General features: G+C 35.2%; 1 protein-coding gene across 3 annotated transcripts in view; it reads left to right on the plus strand.

Annotated features, from left to right (window-relative positions):
- Positions 1-26,103, plus strand: part of Csmd3 (CUB and Sushi multiple domains 3) — a 1,140,535-nt gene that overhangs the window by 765,314 nt on the left and 349,118 nt on the right. For all 3 annotated transcript variants that reach the window (XM_059246844.1, XM_059246845.1, XM_059246847.1), the window contains 2 exons: positions 3,365-3,580; positions 5,658-5,846. In XM_059246844.1, coding sequence (XP_059102827.1) covers positions 3,365-3,580; positions 5,658-5,846 — 405 coding nt within the window. The remainder of the gene's footprint in view (positions 1-3,364; positions 3,581-5,657; positions 5,847-26,103) is intronic.

Below are 26,103 nucleotides of genomic sequence, written 5' to 3' on the forward strand. Positions count from 1 at the left end.
GTTTAAAATAAGCTCCCTGGTATTATACAAGACAATGGAGGGCTACCCACTGCTTGCTATGTAAACAGAGGTTTAATTAACACTTAAGGTTTCACATCATCACAGGTTGTATGTGTTAATTAAATCAGTATTTACATGGCAGGGATGCAGGTTTAGCTGCCTTTTTTTTAAGAGCTAGTGAAGTTTACTTGAAGCACTGTTCCAATGACAAGACAAAGTGACGTGAAAAACTTTAAGTTGGGAGAAGAGGACAGCCTTCTTTCTCACGCTACATTGATATCTTCCTAATGGTGTCTAGAAACATAGTGGGGTGTCTTTTATGACCAGTTCCTCTTAAAGAGAAGCTATCCCTTTGGAAAACCTTAATCATTTCTTAAATTATTATACGTGCTTGGATCTCTGATGTTAGAACACCTTCACAAAATCCAAAAATAATACATAAAACACCAAACAAACTATCATTCTAAGTCTCTTTCTCTGAAGTTGATCCAACTATGGGAATCCCTTCCTCTAAAAAAGTTTCAGTTTTCCACACTAAACACATATGCTCTGGGGAATTTCCCTTAGTGAAGCCTATACTCATTCTCATTAATTCTTTTAATACTATTGAATACTAATAATTGATGAGTTTTTAATCATATAACTCATCTTTTTAGATTAGTGTGACTTTAGGTTACAGTTATCCACAATAGCTAAAATTGTGTAACTATACATTCAACAGATTTTTTTTCTTCTTTCATAACAGCCTTACATATTTACTCCTCCATTTCACCTTATTTTTTGACTTAAAGATTCTAGGATATAATTTTAAAATTAATTCCATTTCATTTGTGTTTGCATTATATACTCAGAATATTCTCATACTTGAGTGTAAACATCATTACGCTAGAGATTTATAAAAATCTTGGGTAGGATCTGAAGATTTAAAGAATTTCCAAATGCATTGCCCATAATATCTCTTCATTACTCAACATTCAGTTACAGTGTTAGAGCACATAAGCCTGCTCCATAGGTTCATAGTCAATTAATTATAGTATCATTCAGCCTATACTGCTTCTGGTTTAAGGGATATATAAAAATTTTCTTAAATATATTTTAAAATGTCAGGATGTTAATTCTAGTTGGTCATGTTAGCTCTTGTCTTTAAACTCAGCCCTCCAAAGGCTAAGTCAAGGGGATCATGATTTCAAGGTGCCAGTTGACCTACACAACGACACTCTGCATCAATGAATAAAACAAATAAAGACACAAGCAAAGAGAAATTAAGCTATATCTATATTGTCTTATGGGGATGGAGAGCTGGCGAAAAATAAAATCTATATCAGAAAATCTTAAAGCAAGTATAGACCTTTAAGTTCACAAACTGGAAAATAAAAATAAAAATAAGTCAACTTAAAGGCTACTGTTGGTGAAATGACTAACAAAAAACAAGATATCAGTGCAATTTTGACTTTAAGGTCAAGTGTTTACAAGAGTATATCTAACATAAGTTACTTTAACAGAGCATCTTGAATCATCATTCTCATGTGAATTTAAACCCAGGGGCTTCTTCTCACTCCCCTTTTAGAATCGGGCCTTTGCTTGTCTCCTTCCTCATGTCTGACTCAGGCCTGTTCCTCGACCCACTTCTCCTTGGAAGGTCACTATCTTCAGAAGTCTCTAATAACTTGTTGACTAATTGTTGCTTCTACTTCCATGATGATAAGTTGACTCATACTAAGACATTTTATAGTACTTTGAAGAATATTTGGAATTTTGTTTTATGCTTCTTTTTCCACAGATGGACATGGTCATTTATAGTCATTTAAATCTTTGTTCTAGAATGAAGTTCTAGGTTTTTGGTTTAAATTTTTAATTAATTGACTCTTGGCAGAACTTTAAAAATCTTGTGTATTTTTTCCCAGCAGTAGTGAAAACAGATTTTAATGTTTATTTCAGTATTTGTTTAATAGCAACACCCTTTTATTCAATACCTAGTCAAAAGTTGGTGAAGTGCTAAGCAGTCGTACTTACTCTGTAGGATAAGAAAATGAACAATAATTAATTACTATTAAGGTATTCTTTATCCCCATTGGAAAACCATTGTATTGCTAGAAAGAGTAAAACAAAAACAAAATAGAGGAAAAACAGCAAAGCAAAAATGATTGACAATGGCACTATTGGCATCAATATTTAGCAGAAACCTTCATTTTTCCTGAAAAATGATACATATCAGAACCCATTTAAATATAAACATATTTATGCTCATTTTTCTAAAATTTTATCCCGTTGTCACTTTGTTCTTATCTTTCCTCAACAGCAGACATAAAACTGAGAGGTATAAGTAAAGATGTAGAGCTACTATGCTTACCTATGGAAATGTAAATCAGAACAGCCATTCTTAAAACTGAATGTCTGACCTCAGGGCCCAGTCATTCTATTCTTACACATTTATGCACAGACACAAATGCATGTGTCCATCAAAGGTAATATTTGCATATTCACAGTGGCACAACCAAGTTCATGATAAAAATCCAAAACACCTCAATGACCATCAACATTTGAGCAGGTAAGTGAATGTGATCACTATAACAGTGTACAATTTTATGTAATAACTTGAGCCACACATATCTAATGATTAGTACTAGTCAGACCCCAAGAATAATAATCCATGATTCAGTTATAGAAACTAGAAGAGAATATATACAAGATAGAAAACTAGACTGTGCTGTTAGAAGTTCAGGGATTGACTGTCTTTGGTAAAATTAAGTGAAAGTTTATAATGAGCAGTAGTGTCAGAAATGTACCCACTAGTGTGGACACAGTTTGTAAATGGGTGTTTAGTTAGTCAGAACCCAGTAAGTTTCATGAATAATGTTCATATTTCAGTATATTATAAGGAAAGTTTGGAAGAATAGTTACTATACTTAATTAACAAATAGAACTTCATGGTGTCCATTTAACTTTTCTGAACTAGACTTGGGCTTTTTTGAAAGTTGGAAGCTAGTTCCTTAAGAACCAATTTTCATGTTGTTTGAGGAGGTTGGGGAAGGAAATGGAGAAGACATGTAAATGGTCACCAAGAAGCTGCAAAGAATATGCATTTTCCTTGAAACTGTGAAAAAAAAGTTACTGTTTTTCAGACATTTTTGCTGGCTTTCTAGGGTTTGACCCAGAATATTGTTGATAAGTAAGCTCGAGGATACACAAGACAAGAAAATAATTATTCTGTACATTTGCAGTATGTGATGGCAGTGGGTTTCATTTTAGAAAACAAAAAACCCCCACAAGCTTATGAAGGCTGTAGGTTGATGGCAACTCTCTCTGGTTTGCTAAGATGCTTCACCCAATAAGTCTGGTTTTTCTATATTTTTTTTGTCCACAGGTGTGCAGTTCAACTTCCACACTTTTCATTTAGAAGACCATCATGACTATTTACTGATCACCGAGAATGGTAGTTTTACCCAACCACTGGCACGCCTCACTGGTTCTGAACTCCCTTCAACAATCAACGCTGGTCTCTATGGAAACTTCAGGGCTCAGTTGCGCTTCATTTCAGATTTTTCAATATCGTATGAAGGATTCAACATCACATTCTCTGGTGAGAAAATAAAGATTCAAGAACTATTTTAGTAAACCTTAAAGAATTAAGCTTGTAAGACTACTATTAACAGGACAAACAAAAATAGAAAAATTGCAGAAAAGATGAAAAGCTTTTAAAGTAGAAAACCAGAGGCAAAATTATCTCTCTGCAAGTTTGGAATGCCTTGAGGTTTGTCTGTAGTCACTCACTGCAGAAAAGGCAAATAAATACGTAATGGATACACAAATTCCCTAAAAAGTCACTAAAGTTACAATCATTTAATTTTCTTTATCTTAAACTCCTGGTATTCTGATGACCAAAACCAGCTAAAATACCCTACTGAATTTAAACTGAGTATTCCTATATATAAATACTATATATACTATATATAACTACAACTATGCAATATTACTTTTTGTTGTTTCATGTGTCTTATAAAGTTATACTGACTGACCAAGTCAAAAAATAAACTTACTTCCATTATTTTGGAATACACAATCCATAAGAAAGTAAATATGAGTAGGTTTTCATACACCACAGCATCATTTATAGACAAATAATACTGTTAGAATAATTGCTAGCCTCAAGTTTCATGTGAGGTTGTAAACACTCTCATCAAAAGAAAACAGCATATTATAAATTTCCAATGGAAACTATTAATTTATTTACAGTTGTAGCAGAAATGTGAAGGAGAGAAATGCGTCTGTCCCTGAATCTCCCAAAGCAGTGTTACCAGTTACAGAATGGATGGAATAAAAAATAGGATATCTTAGCTGTTTATTCAAGCCACCATGCTAGGCAGTAGGCCCTCAATGGGTAAGGTTCTCTCCTGGTGCCAGGAATCCTATGTCATTGGGCTGTTTTCAATTCCAGTACAAATATCCTACAGAGATCTTAATTCCAGAGCCCAGTTGCAGTTAAGACTTCAGTTCCAAGAAAAGTTATTAGGTCCAGGAGCATAAAAAATTATCCCTGCCACATGAAGATGTATTTTATAATTATGACAAGATAAATAGCTATTTCTCTATAATGGAACAAATTATTAAGTAAATTATATGCTGAACAAATTATTAAGTAAATTATATGAGAACATTATTACATATAATGCACACACAATGATACACATGTAATTCTGTTCTACAATAAAGTTGTTACGTGTGTTTATGCACATATACAAGTGTCAATCTTGTTTTTAAAGATTTATTTATTTGGATGAGCATACTTAGCTACTAGAATAATTACAGTAATGTATAATTGCTAGTAAATGAGTATAATCAATTTAAATCTAGATATTCAAAATACACCCAAATAATTCACAAAAAAATTAAGGTGAAAAGAAATTTCTGCTTGTTTATTTTTTACCTTAATTAGTAGTAAAGAAGTATTCTGGAAAGATCTTTAGATAAACTGTTTCTTATTTAGTTTGTATACAAATTATAACTTTTAAGCAATCTTTCTTCCACCTTGAAAACTTTTTAGTTATACATTTTCACTGTTTATTCTTTGCCTGCGGATGGTTCCTGTATAAATCCATCATGTAATCATTACCAATGTGGGGGTACTTCATTCTGACATAAACATTTCCATCTGAAGCTAGAAGTTTTTCAGAATGTGGTTTAATTGAATGCCTGATACTAGAGGCACAAGAACCATCACCATTTTATTAAAGCAGTTAAGTGAATTGTATTTTTTTTTTTTGCTGATAATGATTTCATTACAATGTTACTTTTGTTTGAAAATACACATCTCTCATGTCATTACTATAATTCAAAACTCTGTGAAGTGGAAAAGATTTCAAATGCTGAAAAAAAAATATAAGATAGATAGATACATTTTCAGCGTATCACTCAGGTGACATTTTCCCATCCTTATTGAATTTCACACATGAAAGTGTTCTTTTAGTTATTACATACAACAGAACAAAAGAAAATGATGGGTTAGTTATTATATGTAACAAGAGAAAAGAAAATGATGGGCCTCATAGCGTATCACTGGTCTTAGACATAATGTAGCAAGACCCTAAAGGAGAGAAAAGTGCATTTAAAGTGATCAGTCTCAATTCACTTTCTCTGGGTGATTTGTTTGCCCTTTACAGAATATAACCTTGAGCCTTGTGAAGACCCTGGAATTCCTCAATATGGTAGCCGAGTTGGCTTCAGCTTTGGGGTCGGTGATACTCTGACCTTCTCGTGCTCACTGGGTTACCGACTGGAAGGTTCTTCCGAGATCATCTGTCTTGGCGGTGGCCGGCGAGTGTGGAGTGCACCTCTGCCAAGGTGTGTGGGTACGTGGTCAGCTGCTTTCATTTGCTTGTTTGTGGAGTCACTGTCCATGAAGTTGCATGATTACACACTATTTTTTTTTATAATATGTTGAATTTCTCCATTTATTTCACATTAGTTATTTCTATTTTCTTTTCAACTTGGCAATTGGGTGCACCCCAACTATTCTGCTGCTGCAATCAAACAACTATGCTTCTAAACTTGTTTTCAGATAATAACAATAAATTGTAAATGAAACCAAAATGTAGTTAATTATGAGATTAAATATATTGATGATATATAGATAGATAAACAGGATGATTAAAAATCACAAACCATGAAATAATGCATTTATTTTTTAAGAAGTAAAAATTAACATATAGATTTCTTAATGCGCCCTTTCTTGCACTGTTTATTCTACGTCTGCAAGTGTCTGCTCTACAGGGCTAATCTCCTTTTATTCTGATAACTAACTCACAACAGTGAGATGGGAATTTGAGGATGAGAAAAATGTTTACAGAAATAAATTGGCCCATCATCAAATGGTCCAGAACTCAGAAACCACCCTTGGACCATTTCCATAGAAGCACACACACAGTGAAGTCTCCTACTATTTTGATGTGTATTCTGACTGATTCTTTAGCAATATTTTGAAATTCACAGACAAAAATGAAAATTACCAGAAAATGTGTTAAATAGAGAACAGAAATGAGTTTTTAAGGCACCTATTGACTCACAATTAATAAAGAAGGATAGTTATTCTTATTGTGAGATAAAGATTAGCATTAATTTAAACATAAAAGGCCTGGAGCTAGTATAATTTTTAAAATGGATATTTTGACTAAACAGGGGACAAAAGTAAGTAGAATTTTTTCATTATCACTTAAGTCATTTCACCATTTAAAATAGAAACTCCAGAGAAGAATAATCTCAGTCTACTGATCTTTCAATAATTATCAGTGTTTATTTTTATGAAAGAAAGAGAAATATATGGATATATTTGAAAAGAAACACTTATAATTGGGCATAATTAAGTTCAACATTATAGAACTTCATTGTGGTGAGAGTACGCTAGACTCCCTCATGCATCAGACCCCCATTTAATCATCACAATGCCCAATAGTATGATATTCCTATATTTTTATTAGAACTTGAGCATTACATGTTAAATAATTATCCAAGATTAAGTTTGTAAGTGGTAAGATTGAGCATGATTTGTACAAAGGTAAGGTCTCCCTTTAATTCCCAACCCTTGCTTATAGCTTCTGGGAAATCAACCCAGAGAAGGGCTCAAAGACACACTGAGTTAATGTTTTTCTCTTAAAGTGACAATACTACACTGTTACTGGCTCAGGAAAAAAAAAATTTAAACGTACATTTTAATGGCTTAATCAACATTTAAAACTGATTTTAATAAACTGATCCTGGAAAACCAGATATTACAAAGAAAAACCAAGAAATTTAAAGTTTATATTGTTAAACTGTTTCTCAGAATAGGTTTAGTTTATATCAAAATCTTAAATGGGAAGTATGAAAAAATTCATTTAGACAAATTTAAAAAGTAAATTTTGCCATAACTCCTTAGTCAGTTTTCAAATTAAAAACAAAAAAGCTGTTCCTACATTTACACTGATTGAAAAATTACAACTGAATCCATTAGCCTTAATATTTTCCATTTCATGTATGTATTTAAGTTATAAGATTGAATGACTATAAGCTATAGAATGTTCTTTTAATATTATACTATAATTTCTTGGAACTTCCTCAATAATTTGTTTATGTTTTATAACAAATATGTTCATTTTTGTATTCTGGATCCACATATTTGTCTGTATAATTCTTTTGCTTTTTAGAGATCTTCGATGATCACCACAGTTAGGCAGAAAACAGGTTAAATTATTTGACATTTTCATATTAACAGGTTCCTTACTTTATTTTATTTTCAAACAGATAGACACATAGATAATATAAAGAAGTTGGGTCTAATTCTGTAACATTGAGTGCTCTAAAACTCATTTTGTAGTTCACGTTGACTTTAAATTTTTGTTATTTCCCCATATTTAGATTTCTGAGACAGGAATAAGCCATTGTACCAAATCAGATGCTGAATCAACAAAGCTACTTTATTTGGACAATATTTTTCATTCCAGTTATTTATACTTCTCATTTCCTATAATTCTCCCCCAGTCCAATTCTCTATTTGATATTTGCTTAATAAGTATTATTTTATTTATTTATTTATTTCATTGAGAAAATTTTGTTATTTATTTTACATACCAATCAAAGATCCCCTTCTTCCCTCCTCCCGGCCCCCAGTAAGTATTCTTTAGTCGTTAGTATTGTAAACCTCAGAGAAAGCTCGTGCCGCACAAGGCGAACAAACCAAAAGCAGGCGACATTCTAAGTTTCCACTTTTGTTTCATTTGTTTGAAATTTAAGCAGCCTTCCCATGGCACAGAGTTAGCCATGGTGTCTATGGTCTTAGAGCAAACCACAGGTAGGAACTGAATTCCACCTAAAGTATAAAACTCAAACTGATGTCTTTTGAAAGTCTTTAAATATGCAAGGTTTATAGTCAACAGATTCTGGATAGTTAGACAACTGATAAGCTGATTGTGAAAGCTTCCTCTTGGATTTTGTTTGTATAAGCTTGATTTTAGTTCAATATTTAACATATAAGTTGATTTCCTTCAAGACATTTCAGAAGAATTTTTCCAAGTTTATCTAAGTTAAATGAGTAATAAATAACATTACCATTTAAGCAAAGTTAGCATAACCACAGCTTTAATATTTTAAAATAATTTGGCTAAAATATAATCAACCATATTATCTTTTGCAAATACAAAGAATTCTATCATCAAGCAAGTCATTATTAAACTCCACCCTTGCTGTAAAGATTGCTCGGGCATGATTTTTCATTACTAAAGATCTATGAATGCTTCAAGATGCATCAAAGCTTATGTGAGAGGCCAGGGCTGTCACTGAAAAGGCTTTGAGTCTGAGCACTGTGGTTGAGACACATGACCCAAGACTTTAAAATTGGAGGATGTGACATTGTAGGGAGAAGATTTTGACTGTCATTATTGTTGATACATGGATACATGATTTCAGAGGACTTTTTATGATTGTTTTAATCAGTGGACAATGTCTTCACTTCAACTACAGCTAATTACTGTGGTGTGTGTGTGTGTGTGTGTGTGTGTGTGTGTGTGTGTGTGTGTGTTTCAAATTCAGGGAAATTTTAAAAGCAGAAAGGAGTGTAAGGGGCCTCAAGAACCCAACACCCACTAAGAAGACAAGGATTGTCCTCCCTAAGCAGTGGCTTCCTTGAAAGGCATGTAGACTATGATATTACTGCACGGTAACTAAGCCCTATTACAATTGGTGAGTTGGTCAAACAATTTTTCTTCCAAAGTTCTTACTCTCAGTGTGGCTAACTGGAGCCAAATTCCAAGCAAGAAATGCACATCACCTTACAAATTGATCCATGTATGACACTTGGTAAAATAAAAAGTAGTCACAGCCCATTGTTCTTGCTTCCATATTTTTCTCTACCACCATATGCTCTAGTATCCCAGCACCATTATGACAGACAGAAATAAAAGGGTGAACTTTATCAACTAGCAAAACTAAATAAATAAATAAGGGAAAGGGGGAAATGTCAGTCTACTTAGTGATCTTCATGGAAATTGTGTCTTTTAAAATACATAGTTGCAAATCTGTAAACATGTATCACCTAAGATAACAATAGTAGCCCAATAATATTTCAGTTAAAATACTAAAATTCAAATGAATTTCTTACAGAGCTAGGTACTAAAACAGTACATGACCTTTTGTTAAGAAAATAAATAAATAAATAAATAAATAAATAAATAAATAAATAAATGGGATAAAAGAGAGCCTCAGAAGTTCAGAGCAGTGGCTGTTCTTCCAGGGAACCTGGGTTCAGTTCTCAGCACCATATGTTAGAGTACAACCATCTGTAACCTCACCATCAGGGGATTCAACAGACTCTTATGGCCACTTTGGGCACCAGTAATCATGTGGTGACTATACATACATACAGGTAATACACCCCTACACAGAAATTAATATGAAACAAAACAAAATTATTTTTAAAAATTAAAATATATTTTTATTTTATAAATAAGAGTGGATTCCTACATTTAGTCATGTAATAGGTACATACAGCTCCTTTCTAAAATTTGTCTGATGAAACACTGTCATTTATTTCCCTTGCCATCTTTCTTTTCATTTACATTTATTTATTTATTTATTTATTTATTTATTTATTTATTTATTTATTTATTTGAGACAGGATTTGTCTGTGTATCCAGCCTGGAACTCGCTCTGTAGACCAGGCTGGCCTCGAACTCACAGAGATCTGCCTGGCTCTGCCTCCCGAGTGCTGGGATTAAAGGTGTGTCATTTAAATTTTATATACAGTGTATTCTGATTATATTCTTTCTTTCCCCAAAATCATCCTTTCAGAGCCTCCATACTTCCCTACCCACTAAACTTCACGTTCTTTCTTCTTTCTTTTCTATTTCTCCACTCTCAAAAATAAGGAAAAACAAAAACAAAATAAAAAACAAAAAACTAAACAAGAAAAAAATACCAAGTAACACTAAACCAAAGCAAAAACACAGAGTACGGTCTTTTTCCTTGCCAATTACCCCGATCATGAAGCCTGAGCTGGGGTGTGGTTGATAGATATACCCAGTGGATAGATAGACTTTACTGGAGAAAATCGATTTTTTCTTGTCCCAACAGGTATCAATTGCAAATAGACTCTTGGTTAAGGAATGGACTCTGTGTACACTTCCCATTTCCATGCTTGATTGTGTCTGGTTTGAACTTGTGCCATCTTTTGAAAGCAGGAAAATGCATTTGACTTCATTCAGTGTCCAAATGTGCCAGAATCCAAGCCAGGCCATGCTGCAATTAAACAAGTAGCTAATGACAGAACATGTTTTGTAAAGTAGATTAGCAAGTTCAATATGAGCAATAATTTGCCTCTCTGCAAGAGTCAACCCATTTTAAGAAGCCCATACATTTAGAAGCCATTTTAAAGACATTAATTCACTCATGCTCATAATCCCCATTTAACACATCTACTTCTGTTTTTAATTTCATGTACCATTGATTTTTTTTTCTGACCTTGGACAAGTAACATCTTGCCTTAATCATGAGTCAAATGAGAAAAATGATCACTACATTAAACAGACAGTTTTCTCACTTTTCTGACTTTTTAGATGACTTGATGGTTGTCAATTTCATAGTTTAAAAACAAACGTTGGCCGGGCGGTGGTGGCACACGCCTTTAATCCCAGCACTCGGGAGGCAGAGGCAGGCGGATCTTTGTGAGTTCGAGGTCAGCCTGGACTACCAAGTGAGTTCCAGGAAAGGCGCAAAGCTACACAGAGAAACCCTGCCTCGAAAAACAAAAAACAAAAAACAAAAAACAAAACAAAAAAAAACAAACGTTGGTAATAGAGGAAAACCTGTGAACAGCATGTAGTGACACCACACTGTACTATCACTCACACATCCCTGTGAACCCAAACCTATTCTAAATTGAATAAAATAAAGCAAAGACAGAAAGGAGGGAAAAAAATCTGTCATTAAGCACATTGTGTCTATTCCATCTCACAATCCAAGTTCTTCCTAAAGAAATTAATGGCATGAGATCCTCACTGTTGTATGTTAAATATGACTCGTCTATGAATCCAGCCATCAATGCAACCATGTATCTAGGTAAAAAGCAAATTTAGGCATTAAATATTTGAATTGCTTTTTATTCTACCATTAATTAGCTGAGCAAACTTTGAAAAAAATGTCTTAATTTTCCGAGTCCTTTTCTGAAAAGGATTTCAGCAGAATGTGCTCTACATGAAACAAATGGATGCACAGTAAATCAGTAACTCTGCTAAATAGACACAAATACTTGAGGTAAAAGGATGAGGTAGTAAGATTGGCACTTATTAAAAGCATAATCTAATTGCTTGTGGTTGACAAAGGGGCACATTGAAGACCATATGGACTGATAGAGAAAAACACCATGACTGTGTGCTGGAAGACTCATTGTTTAGAATCTCCACTCTACCTAGAGTCCCCTTCCACTTCCTTCAGGTAACACTGCCTCCTGGTATCAAAGACTGTGGGATTTCTTAACTTTCTATTGTTATTTTGGAACAGAGTCTCACTCTATAACCCAGTCTAGATTAAAAGTCCTCTAATGGTAGGTGCATTGATTTCACAATATAAAATCTATGGTATTCATTTATATGTGTTCACTATCTTATCATTTATTTAAAGAGTTTCTTATTCTCAACATGAAAAAGAAATAAAAGAGACCATGATTATTTTGTAACATGGTTATCAATAATGAGCAAAAGACTGTGACAACAGCCTGATTTTATGCTTCTTAAATTCTTATGGATTTCCATATTACTTTTGATTAATATACCATTCTGAAATCAGAAAAAGAGTACTATTTTCTTTTATTACTAACATTCATTTTTATAAAAAAAAATCAATGGAAGCCATAGCATATGCTATAGTCCATTAGCAAGCAAATACTCTCTGTAAACTAGAAGATACGAAAGACATAAGGCTTCACAGCCATGTGGCTTCAGGAGAAACTGTTGAACTCTGATATTGGATTGGAATAGAGGTAATTAACAATATATAAATGAAAGAGTGTAGTGATATTCTAAAAAACAAAATACAGGTTGGATGTAACTATGGGACCAATTAATAACACCTGTACCAGAATTAAAAAAAAAAATCAGTCAACCTAAAACCCCCTTCAATTTAGAATTTACTCTAAGAAATTCTAAAGAAAAGGAAAGGATAATGCGATAATTTCATATTTATTTCTATCCTGGAATTTTTTTTATTAAAGTGGCATATAATTAATTACAAAGAACAGAGATTTATCACAGCTCTGAAGATTTAAAATTATTTGCCTCTGGGCTAGACTTGGCTCAGTCAATAAAGGCTAGGCTCACACCCAAATTGTTTTCCTCTTTCTTTCTCCATGTTTCTGTCTCTTTCTCTCTCTCCTTTCGTGTTGTGTGTGTGTGTGTGTGTGTGTGTGTGTGTGTGTGTGTGTGTGAGAGAGAGAGAGAGAGAGAGAGAGGAGAGAGAGAGAGAGAGAGAGAGAGAGAGAATTATGAAGGAGAACAGTTTCCAGATAACCTAATTCTCAATCATTTCCAAATCTCTATATATCCAGACCTTTCTTAAGAGGAGTCTGCATTTCCAGCTTTACACTGGTCCTCTCCATATGGACATCCTCCCACAGGCCTACTGATTTCGCGGTGCCAAAACAGAATGCGTTATCTCTTCAGCCAAATCAACTCATCCTGCTATGCTCTTTACTGCAATTACAGCATCGTTCTCATCCAATCACCCAAGCTAGAAATTACATCATCTTTCTCTCCTTTCTCCTTTTATTTTTTCTTTATTATGAGTCATCTGTGAGCCTTACCATATAAAAATGCTGTTCAAATTCATCATTTTCATTCTCATCAACATTATCTATTCCAAATTTTTTAGTCCTCACAATGACTATCAAAACAACATGACATACTGTATGATAAACATTGTGCAAAACTATATGTATATATATATATATTTGCATGTACATATTATATACAATTACTTACCCCTTTATGTATTCATGTTCCATATAATATAGGAGCATATTATCTTCCTAGCTTATAGAGTAAGTTAATTATATAACTTGTTGAATTCTTAAAACATCATTTGGTGATGCTGTCTCACATTACATTTTTGCTAATAAGTAACAACACAAATCTAGAAGGTTCATGCAACACAGTTTATCTCCTGGTGATTTTAGTGGGTTGTAAGGCTGTTTCTTTTGTTAGTTGTTTGTTTTGTTCTGTACTTTTAAGTGAACTCAAAGGTTTTCTGGTCTCACAAACTGCAATCCAGAGGTTGTCTGGGAATATGCTGTCACCTAGGTTCAGCACCCTCATCCAAACTCATACAATTGTTTGGAAATAATCATGTCTGAATAGTTCTGAAAACTAAGAGCCTCAGTTCTTTAAGTTCATTTACATGTTCTTACCATTTGGACTTCCTAGTAAAGGTATTTGCTTCATTAGTCCAGCAGAGATTCTTTCTAGTGCCTCTTCTAGAAATTAAGTTCTATAGTAGGCAACCACGTGACCACAGAAAGTAGCAAGGAGTAACTCACAAGTAGTGCCAATTGCTTTCAAAGAGAAGTGCTATACTAAAACATGAATATCATGAAATTAGTCCCTTACATTCTGTTCAACCTGCCAGTCATCTTTAGAAAATCCAAAAGATTTCTCTACTCTGATTAAGCTCAAAGTGACTTAGCATTCCCTACTAGATAAATTAAAAACTCTCAAAGCTCTTTAATAGTTGATATCAGTGTTTATATTACCATTCTTCTATTTGCTTTTGTGCATACTGGAATAGAACCACATGAGGTACCATGTCTTTCCCAAACATAACACCCTTTAGCCATATGTTTCTCAGTTCCCACCCAGCCCCATTGTGGTCCAGACTAATCTTTCTCACCCGTGGTCCCACAGCTGCTCAGATCCAAGTAAACACACAGAAGCTTATATTATTTACAAATTGTATGGCCAATGGGAGGCTTCTTGTTAGCTATCTTTTATAACTTAACCCATTCCTATTTGTCTATAAGTTGCCATGTGACTGTCACTGGTACTTTCACATCTTGCTTCTCCTGGTGGTAATGATGTCTCCCTCGACCTTGCCTTTCTCTTTCCTGTCTCTCTCCTGGGATTTCCCACCTGCCTCTAAGCTGCCTTGCCTAGGCAAAAGCAGTTTGTTTATTAACCAATGGGAACAACAGGGGCCTGGCAGAGCCAGAGAAAACTTTCGACTATGCTACCCACTCTCTAGATCACAGTATTAAAACTCTTTAGAGTCTGGTCTACTCAAAAGCTTAGCTATCATGGTGTCATAAGCAAATAAACAATCAAATTATTTAACCTGAATAATTTCTGCCTAAGATCACAATTAATAAACACTGACAGGATTGTTCACTTGTTACAATGCTCTGAATTATAATCAGTTGCATCTTAAATGCCTTCATGTAACATAGTTCACAATGACAGTATTATCTATCATTATCTACCTTATTATTTTAATAGCACAAAATAGCCAATGATACAAATTTGATGATGTCACTCTCCTGCCTTACATTTTTCTTTTATTTGTTCACATCCCCTAGGATGAATTCTGAAAGTTCCTCTCATCCTTCACCCTCACCTTCTAATTTAGGCAAACTCTCTCTAAACTCATTCTCTTTGCCCAAGCTGATAAGCTCTATTTGACCTCCCCAGAGTGCAGTTAGATGTCCATGCAGTTCTCCAGAGCATTACTGTATTTTCCTTTTTCTAGATCTCATCATTTTCTATTGAATTGCTCCTTTATCTACACAGTGTTTAGCATATAGAAAGCTTTCAGTAAATTTCTTGAGTTGATAAAGACATTTGAATATATAACACAGATAAACTCTCTTATTTTTTCATAGTTTAAACTTACTAGTTTTCATTTATACACACACAAAGCTGTATTCCCAAGGAAAATAGAGTGACTATGATCTAATACCAATCAGGGATAGAAATTCCATGGGACCTCTAGCTTTCTTACATTTCCTTAGCCTAAAACACACTTCTGTTTGATTATTAACCCACAACCCCACTCTAATAATAAATGAAACAAGGAACAAGCCATGAAGACAGCTGAAAAGAGAGCTACAAATACACTATCATAATAATAATGGAAACAAAGATAAATGTATAAAACCGGAATATGGTAAACAGATGAATCTAGATGTGGAAGAAATATTTCCCAATATGAACAAAAATAAACCAGAAGCAATGATAAACTTTATCAATGAATTAAAAACAATTTTACCCAAGGGAAACTTAAGAGCCAGAAAAGCAGGAAGAAGTAGGAAACAGTTCTGGTTGGTTGGTGGAGTTTCACTGAGAGCAATGCTCTTAAATACTTCTTAATCCTTTGGAATTCGGACACAGGTAAATTTGTAGTAAACTATTTGAATCCTAACCAGTCCGTTTGGAGATAATCCTCTGAAGAGAGTTATTCGAATGCATGTGCTGTGTAAATACAGCTTGTTTTTCTTGGTAGCTGTGAGCATCTGGAAGGTCCAGGCCATATGGTACTTACCTTTCTGCCTCCCATGTGTCACTTTGGACTCTGGCATTATCACAGATGCTCATCCTGAACACAATGCTCTGTGAGGTGACCTCACCATGTGATCCTCATGAACCAAGTTAATTAGAGTGGGCCCTTACATATCTGCATGATTACTCACAGGAAAGTGCTCACTGAAGTGTTCATCTGGGTTCTGAGAGCCCCAGATTTGTATGGACATTGTTTGTTTATAACTTGATGAAAACTTGAAATAGCAGTTTAAAAAAATCTCATATTCTACAGATGTCCTTAGGCTCTAATTATACAGCTTGCTGCAAGTTAGGAAAAAAAAAATATTCTGTAAAGAGGAAGGTAAGACAAAGATGAGTTAGCTTTGGGTGATACACACAAGGAACTGGCCTTTTTAGGGAAGCTTGAGTTACCAAAACGAGGTGAAGACTAGCATCAATATGTGGGTATATATTTCAAGGCTCTGTCCAGAAACAACTTCAGTGGTGGGAGTGTTACACCCCAAACAATCCTAAAGTTCTAGATGTACTCACTACCCCTTTCAATAAACCCTGGACCTCACTCTGGTGAGCAAACATGCCAAAGTTAAAAAAATATCTGTCGTATTTTTTCCTCAGGTATGTGTCCAAAAAAACCTAAACAATTGGAAAATTTCAAAAATCTGTTCCAAGAGTGCAATTATTAGAGAAATTTAGTGTATAGTGTATTGTCTATCTCCCTTGTCATCACACGGTTCACCTCTGTGTTCCAGCTTTGACACATTCACCTTATTAGAAGGGTCTTTGCTAGTCTCTAGTAGGTATCAATACTAAATCAATTTTAACCTATAGTAATAAAAAAGGCTAATATTTGTATTTGTTTCAAAAATGCTACCTATTCTCTTGTAAAGTGTAATAAGGTTAATAGTTCTTCCCTAGGAGAATATACTAATACCAGTTTAATTCAAATTATTTCTGATTCAGAGCAAAATATATGTTGCATAGAAATGGAGTTATAAAAAATAAAAGGGCTGGAGGAATGAATGTGGTTAGAGAAGGTATTACTCATAAAGGAGATGAGTTTAATTTCCAGCACTCATGTCAGCTTGATCATAGATACCTATAGCTTTAGCTTCAAGTTCTATTTTGACTCTGCAGGCCACCAACTCGTAGATGCACATTCACACAAACATACACATAATTAAAAACAAAATTAAAAAAATTAAAGTATAAATTAGGTCTGTTATTCCTCATTTATTCTGAAACTGAGTGTTGCATATCTCACAGACATATGAGACTCAGGAAAGACTTATCATTTGGCAGTGTAGACAATTGGAGGAGATAATTAAATGTTACTGTTACTTGTAACTGAATTAGATTTGATGCCATGTCTCAGGAGAGGGTAGGATCTAATTGAAGTTGCTATAGCCTGACAACACCTAAAATCCTTTTGAAATTAGAAAGAAAGGTCATTGTCACGTTAGGTGAATGTATTTTAAAATTACTTCTAATTCCAGGTTTTTATAAAGTATCTATGTCTATTTTGTGTGTATGTGAATATCATCACACTGTTCTCTTTCAAACTTTTTTAAAAATTAAAATAATGACAAAATATGTGTGTCATTAATGTGAAGGCTGACACCTATGAATGGTTTGTATATCATCTGATAATGTACTAGATAAGATTTTTTTCAAATGAACTTAGAATTTTAAAACACAGAGATGAACATTGATACAAACTAGCATTATCAATTAGTAGCAGTGCATTGTGCTTTGTAGACAACCAGCCCACAGTTCGGGGTAATGTTAAGGGTAGATTCAAATTGATGACAGGAGGACATAGTATGACCACTTTGCCTAGTAAATGTAGTCAGTCCATAATCAAAGGTGGAAAAAACTATGACATTCCCTTTTGCTTCTTATATCTGATTTTTAGCTATTTTCTTTATTTTTTTCAGCTAAAGCTTATTCTTTCCAAATCCAGTTCCAATGCAGGATAAAGCAGTGGAAGACATTGTGCGCTGTGATTTTCACAGACCATTGCCATGAAAATAATATAATGTCTTAAGATGAGTATTAGAAATTAAAACTGAAATCAAGAGGGATAGATGAGTTCAGGCATAAGAGAGCATGCCTATTTAAATAAGTAATCGGCATCATAATCATAAATATTTCCAAAGCAAGTTGCTGTTAAAACACAGGAAATAATGGACCAAATGCTTAGAAACAGTTTTCAAAATTCACATATTGAGCTACAAGCAGGTATTTAAAATGAAGATCATTCACCCCCAAAAAACTTAACTTTCTGGCTGCAAGCTGCTCTTCTGCATCTTTGTCTTGTATCCATGTGCTGTCTTTGCATCCAAGCTCAAACATCAATACCCAAACACGTGAGTAACATTTATTTTTCTTCGGATGCTTTAATAAGTCTAAAAATAGTGTGTTTCAAACATCAGTAGTTGTTATCCCGTGTGTTTTTTACTAAGCCTTTCTGAATTTGTGGTACTCGGAGATTTGTTTTGTTTGGTACATACAGAATTCTTCAAGTTTTAAATATTATCCTCTTTCTATCGTATCAAAGTAAATGCCAATTTTAGTATTTTTAATCATTTCGAAAGTAGATGCTACTCTTTTTTTTCCTTTTAAATTCGGGAAAACATGCAAGTTTCTTTCTTTCCTCGTTCCTTTTCTGTTAATATAAATCAATTTGCCACTTGCTCAATCAAGTTCTAATTTTCCAAAAGAATAAGAAGCAAAGGATAATTCTAACCCTAGTTACAATATATTGTAAAGCTTGCTAAAATTTAATCACTAATTAGAAGTAAAATTTCTTTGTATAATGTGTATAATTTGAATGGAAGATTACTTAAATGTCATCCACATGTGGGAGTAAACTCATAGTGAGCAAATAAGCATATTAAAATTGAAATAAACAGGATCTGGGGAGCCAGCTCCGTGAGTATACTGCTGGCTGGCAGGTATGAGTGACTAGGAGTGCTTGTGAACACACCAGTAACACCAGCAGCTTAGAGGACAGAAGTGTACAGTTCCCTTGAGTTTGCTATCCCAGCGTTCTAGCTGGATTGGGAGCCCAAGTTTAATGGGAGATTCCTTCTCAAAAAATAAGATAGACAATTAGCCTCTAAACCAACTTCTTTTCTCCCCTTTAAAACTAAGTAATGTTCCCTGTTCCCACAAGGTAACATGTCTTTTAAAGGGTCACACTATTTGCCGCTGTATAATTTTTTTTGCAATTCAGACAAAAAGCTTGAAATAAAGACTATGGATGAAGTACTTAGAGGATGGAGAGATCTAGTACTCACACGTGGATTGTGACACTAAGCTTGTATCACTTTACTTCTGTGGGTAGTTTTCCCATTGGGGAGTGTAAATATCAGTACATGTCTAAAAAAATTATTGCAGTGAGTGCAGGTGAGGAACTCTTGTGTGATAAGTGTATTTACTGGTATTGTACTGTGTACATGAGGAGCACTCAACAATGCTATTTCAGTTTTCAAAATTACCATTTCTGACAGACTACTAAAATCAGAAAATACGTTGGACACATTTCTATATCAGCTTTTGGTTTGAACTTAAACAAACCAAAAAACCCAAATCTTTGATTCTCTTTAAGTCTAAGGAAAGATTTGTTTTGTTTTGTTTTGTTTTTCCAGACAGGGTTTCTTTATGTAACAGCTCTGGCTGTCTTAGACCTCACTATGTAAACCAGGCTGGCCTCAAACTCACAAAGGTCCACTTGCCTCTGCCTCCCAAATACTGGGATTAAAGGCTTGCCCTGACACCACACAGTAGGAACGATGCTTTTTGTTTCAAGTGGAAGGATAGTGAACAAGTATTTTCCCCCAAAATTAATATGTCTGCTTTAATGAGTAACATAGTATCAATAACAAAATGATGAAGGTTTGGTAGACAGCAGGAAAAAAAATCTCATTCCTCAAACAGGTGAAACTGATGTGGCTACAATCTATTCTTTTTTCAGCTTTCTTTGGACCCCTCATTTATTTGCAGCTGTGCACAAAGTGGAGCTAACACTGTTATGGTGATATATTGTGTCCCCCAATATATTGTGTATCCTAATAAACTTATCTGGGGTCAGAGAACAGAACAGCCACTAGATAGACATAGAGGCCAGAAAATGGTGGCACATACACCTTTAATCCTAGCATTCTGGAGGCAGAGATCTATCCAGATCTCTGTCAGTTCAAAGTCACACTGGAAACAGCCAGGCATAGCGACACATGCCTTTAATCCCAGGAAGTGATGGCAGGAAGCAGAAAGGTATATAAGGCATGAGGACCAGGATCTAGAGTCTGGCTAAGCTTTCAGGATTTGAGCAGCAGTTCAGCTGAGATCCATTTGGATGAGGACTCAGAGGCTTCTAGTCTGAGGAAACAGGATCAGCTGAGAAGTTGGCAAGGTGAGGTTAGCTGTGGCTGGTCCTGTCTCTCTGATCTTTCAGCATTCACCCCAGTACCTGGCTCCAGGTTTGTTTTTATTAAGAAGACCTTTTAAGATTCGTTCTACACACTGCCTTTTTCTTTGTTCTATTAAATTTACCTTTCCTACAATGACAATCTTATTTCATAGACCTTTCTGCTTTCTGAAGAAGCTGGGATATATGTTTAGTTTCATCAGAGTCAATTTACTAACAAACAACAACTCTCTACTGGCATCCAGTAGTCTGGAGCAAGAGAGGAAGACTACTTGCATGTGTCACTTAGAAGTTGTGGCTGATTGGACAGATGTTATCTCCTGGTTTCCCCACGTATTCAGTGGTGTATAATGACAGTCTCTTACCCTTGATAATTTGGTACTTTGGTCAAGCACTGGTAAGTGATTTATATGTATCAAGCCATATATTCTCTCAGCAACGTGATGTAGACAGCAGGTCATTCTCATGAATATTGATGAAACCAGACACTCACAAAGACAAGTATGTTGAACCTCTCTATGAAAAAAGTCATGCAGAACTTATTGCGTGTATTTTATGTCATTACAGATTCCCTATTGAACAGGAGTGAACTTAAATTCATTACTTTGCATATAAACCAAATTATAACACCACTCTGCTTTCAAGATAGCTAACTGAATACAAAACTTACAGTAGTGCCTGGTGCAGCAAGGACTAGACAAAATAAAAATAAATAAATAAATACAGGGTTTAATAGGGATGATGGAGAATCTTGTAAGCTGTGTTAGGTAATAGGAATCTACTAACTTGTTTGAAGTAATGGAACCCATCTTACAGCATCTTTTCTAAATTTACTTGAATAAGCAATGAACTTGTGTTCCCCTAGCTTCGGTTTGCTTTGCTGAATCTAGTGAACTGTTTATTCTAATACTCCAAGTATAAACTCAGGAACAAGAGAAATGACATTGGAGAGCATTTGACCACTTTTTAAAACCTGAGCAGTAGCTGTGCTTGAAATCTGTAGACTGTTTGATGATAACCCCTTTAACTCTTTTGTGTTCATGTAGAAAGGCCTATTTCTAGGAAGATCCCCTTTTCTGAGATCTACTGTTATATCTTTAACTCATGGTGAGATATTTGGATTAATTGAATTCACAGATCTTTGATCTTCTCCTGTACCCGCTTTTCTATTCTTTTTTCATGTTCTTATTCCATTGCCAAACCTCAAATCTATCTCAGTACCACTCTTTCCAAGGATATATTGTGAAAAAGAATAAGTAGAAATCCAGATCACTTTATTAGCATGGTCATCAGGCCCAGTCTATGTCCACTAGAGCAAGCTTCCTAATGCTGCTATGCTTTAATATGGTTCCTCAAGTTGTAGTGACACATAACTAAATAGTTATTTCATAGCTACTTCCTAACTGTAATTTTGCTACTGTTATGAATCCATAATGTAAGTATCTAATGTACAGGAAATACCACTGCTGTTTTGGAATTTTTGAGAGAGGTCGTATTCTAAGAAGAATGAACAGATCATCAGCATATGCACACACACACACACACACACACACACACACACACACACACACAAACTATGGATTAGCTAAGAAGGAGTGTGAGCATAGAAGAAGCCAGGATCTGGGGTATAAAAGGACCAGCAAAGGGGAAAGAACCCTGCAATGTCTGAAAAAGAAGAAGAATGAGAAGCTAAGAGATTCCTAACATCTAAGGCAGAGTTTTCAGGGAGGAGGAGAATTCCTACCACAAGGACTGCCAGGACTGAAGCAAGACAAAGAATGTATTAGTGAGATGGAGGCTGTTGAGGACCTGGTCCAATGCAGTTTCAGTATCTGAGTGACAGCTTGAGAATAAGAGATTTCAGTGAATTGATTCAACTCTTGAAGATAGTCCTAGTACATTTTCTACTACTACAGTAGCATACCTGAGACCGCATAATTATAAGAATTGTTTCTTATGGTTCTTGGTGCTTAGTAGACAAAGGTCAAGAGACATGTGAAGTGAGGGCCATCTTGGGGTGAGATAGCAGGACAAAATAGCATGAGAGAAGGAGAAGGGCTTGCTTTTGTAATAAATACACTGATGAATTGTATGAATGTCAAGTTGAGAGGATTTAGAATCACCTAGGATATCATGCCTCTGGGTATGTCTATAAACATGTTTCCAAAGAGGATTCATTTAGGAAAAAAGACACTACAATTTGGCCTATGTACCCATACTTAGAAAAAAGCAGAAAAGGGAGTGGGGAAGTCTAATGATCACTGCCATCCATCTCTCTCTATGTCCTGACTCCAGATACAGGATGAGATGAGTTGTAAAGAAGATGTCAGATATTTAGGAAGGGAATTAACATGAAGTAATGAGAAAAAATGATTCAAAGTGAATGGATTAAGAAATATTGAAAACATGAAAAAATGGGAATAATACTAAATTTTGAAAGAGTAGTAATGTACCAGAATTGTCAAGTCATGCCAATGAGTAGAAGTATTAATAGATACTGCAACAGGAGAAGTGTTGTCTTATATCCTCTGAGTCTAAAATGAGGGAAAGAATTTAGTTTTGTAACAATAATGAGCGGTAACCAGTCCTACTACCTCCAAATCCAACAGGAATCGGAATGTAGGCACGATAACAGCTACTGTACGGAGAAAGAAAGAAAAACAGTGTAATTAACGATGCCAAGCACATAATATCCAATCAGGCATGGGCTAAGTTTGTAGCTGAGTATTATCCCTAAAGTGATGCTAGGTAAGCTCTTCCATATTCCCCCAGTGTATAGTTTTCAAAGCTGAGATCCAGGGAGGGTAAGTAAAATGTCATAAAAGGTAAACTCAGAAACTACATTCCCAATTTGAATCCAGGGTTCATAAATCACTTTTTATATAAAGAGTATCCAACCTACCACAGCAGTGCAGCTTGTAGACTTACATGGACTATTCCCTGCTCCAGCAGATTGATCATAAATGTTAACTGTTGCTATGTCTTGTCACATATGCAGACATAATGAGAGTGCTCACAGTTAACACTCATCTCAAGAATACTGATAAAGCCTTTAGCCAAGAACTTCAGCTAATCCCTATGTTCTAGCCTGAATCCTCATCCTTCTGGCCCCTGGTCTTTGTTGCCAGCCTATACCCTCTTTACATGTATTCCGCTATGGTCTAGACTACAAAAGTTAATTTTGGGAGTGCAGCAAGATTTGTGTTACTTAATACTAAATAGTTTTAGAAAGCTACTTAAGTTAAATACTACAAAATTATGAGTTTGAAGTTAACCCCAGGGTATTGAAAAAGAATAAGTCTCTGAAGCATAAACCCTATTGGTAAGTCTTTTTTTTTTTCTTGTTTCCTTTTCTTGAAAATAGGTTATTTTCTCACACAGTATATCCTGATTACTGTTTCCCCTACCTCTACACTTTCCAGTCCCTCCCCACTTATCCTCCTCTCTGAATCTACTCCATTTTTGACTCTCATTAGAAAAGAACAGGCTTCTAAGAGAAAACAATCAATCATGATAAAACACAATATACTAGGAAGAAGCCAAAACTATTGTATTGAAGTTGGACGTGGCAGCCCAACATGAGAAAGAGTCCCAAGAGCTGGCGAAACAATCAGAGACTGACTTGTTCATACACTCAAAAGTCCCATAAAACTACTAAGCTGGAAGCTATAATATATGTGAAGAACCTGGTACAGACACTTGTAGTTGCTGGTCTTGCAGCTTCAGTCTCTGAGTTCTAGTGTCCTCTGTCGCTTCTGGCTCTTACACTCTTTCTACCTCCTCTTACCCAGGGTTTCCTGAGCTCCGATGATGTAGACATCCCATTTAGAGCTGTGTATTCCAAGAACATTCTTTCTCTGCTTGATGTCTGGCTGTAAATCTCTGCATCTTTTCCATTAGGCTGCAGGAGGAAGTTTCTTTGATGATGACTGAATAAGGCACTGATCTATGCTTATAGAAAAATATCATTAGGAGCCATTTTATTGTTACCTTTTTAAAAATGTATTGTTTTAGACCAGTAGTGTTTGGTTTCACCCTAGGTCTCTGGGTTATGGTCACCCAAGTCTCTGGTTCTTGGTCACCCAAGCAGTGCTGGGTATGGGTTCATCTCATGGAATGGGCCTTAAGTCAAATGAGACATTGGTGGCTACTTCCGCAAATTCTGACCACCATTGCCCTAGTATATCTTACAGGCAGGATAGATTTTAGTCAAAAGGTTTGTTGCTGGCTTGGTCATTATCTTTCTCTTTTGATAGCCTGCTGAGTACCCCCCTACATCAAAGATGCTAAAACATAGTGGTGAGGCCTCCATGTAGGCAAAACCTGGACTTCTCCATGTTCAAGGAGTTTTGTGTGTATTGTCTTTGGTAATTGTCTGTCAGTCTGTGAAGAGCAACCCTTTCTCTTGGCAACCATCTGGGTTGTTTGGCAATTTCCATGGGACCCCTTGGCCAGCAACTCAATTGAATGCAACCCATTCCTACTACTGGAACCCTCTTTCGAGTGACAAGAGGTGGCCACTTGAGATACCATCTCCCCCATGATTAGGAGAACTTGTTCGGATCACCTTCATATAGTTTAGGGAGTTTTTACTGCATTGGCTTGCCATACTGTCTCTCAAATGCTCCTCAATTCCAGAAGTAAGTCTCTCCTTGCATTTCCTCCCTGAATCTCATCTCCTTTCCTTCTTCCCAGCTGATATTCCCATTCACATCTCCACCTGCCCTCAGTCTACCCATAAAATCTATTCTTTTTCTCCTCCTAGGGAGATCAATATGTTCCCGTAGTCCCTTCCATATGCATAATCTCCCTGGATCTACAGATTGTAGGTTGGTTGTCAAATATTTAATGGCTAACCTCCAGGTATAAATGAATACATATGATATTTATTTTTGGGGGCCTGAGTCTCCTTCCTCAGGATGGTTTTTTTTCTAGTTCCATTCGTTTGAAAACCTCATAATGTCATATTTTTAAACAGCTGAATAGCAATCCATTATATAAACTACATTTTCTTTATCCATTCTTCTGTTAAGAAATGTCTAGTTTGCTTCAAGTTTTTGGCTATTATGAATAAAGCAGCAAAGAATATGATTAAGCAAGTGTGCTTTGTGGTAGGATGAATCATTCTTTGCGTATATGCCTAAGATTGGTATAGCTGGATCTTGAAGTAGACTCATTCCTAACATTGTGAGAAACCACTATATCGATTTTCATAGTGGCTGTACAAGTTCGCATTATCAATAGCAATGGAGAACTGTTCCCTTTATTCCACTGCCTCACCAGCATGAGCTGTCATTTGTGCTATTGATCTTAGCAACTCTCACAGGGGTAGGTGGAATCTCAAAATTGTTTTGAGTTAACCCTTTCTTGATAGCTAAGGATGTTGAACATTTCTTTAAGTGTTTCTCAACCATCTGAATTTCCTCTGTTGATAGTTTTCAAATTAAATCCATATCTCAGTATTTTATTGGATTATTTGGCCATTTTTTTAAATCTAGTTTCTTGATTTCTTCATTGATTTTTATATTAGGCATCTATCAGATGTGGAGTTGGTGAAAATCTTTTCCTATTCTGTAGGCTGCCACTTGTTCAGAAAGATTCTTCTTTTGCCCCATAGAAGCTTTTCAGTTT

Source organism: Peromyscus eremicus, chromosome 20, assembly GCF_949786415.1.
Source record: "Peromyscus eremicus chromosome 20, PerEre_H2_v1, whole genome shotgun sequence".
Classification (NCBI taxonomy): domain Eukaryota; kingdom Metazoa; phylum Chordata; class Mammalia; order Rodentia; family Cricetidae; genus Peromyscus; species Peromyscus eremicus.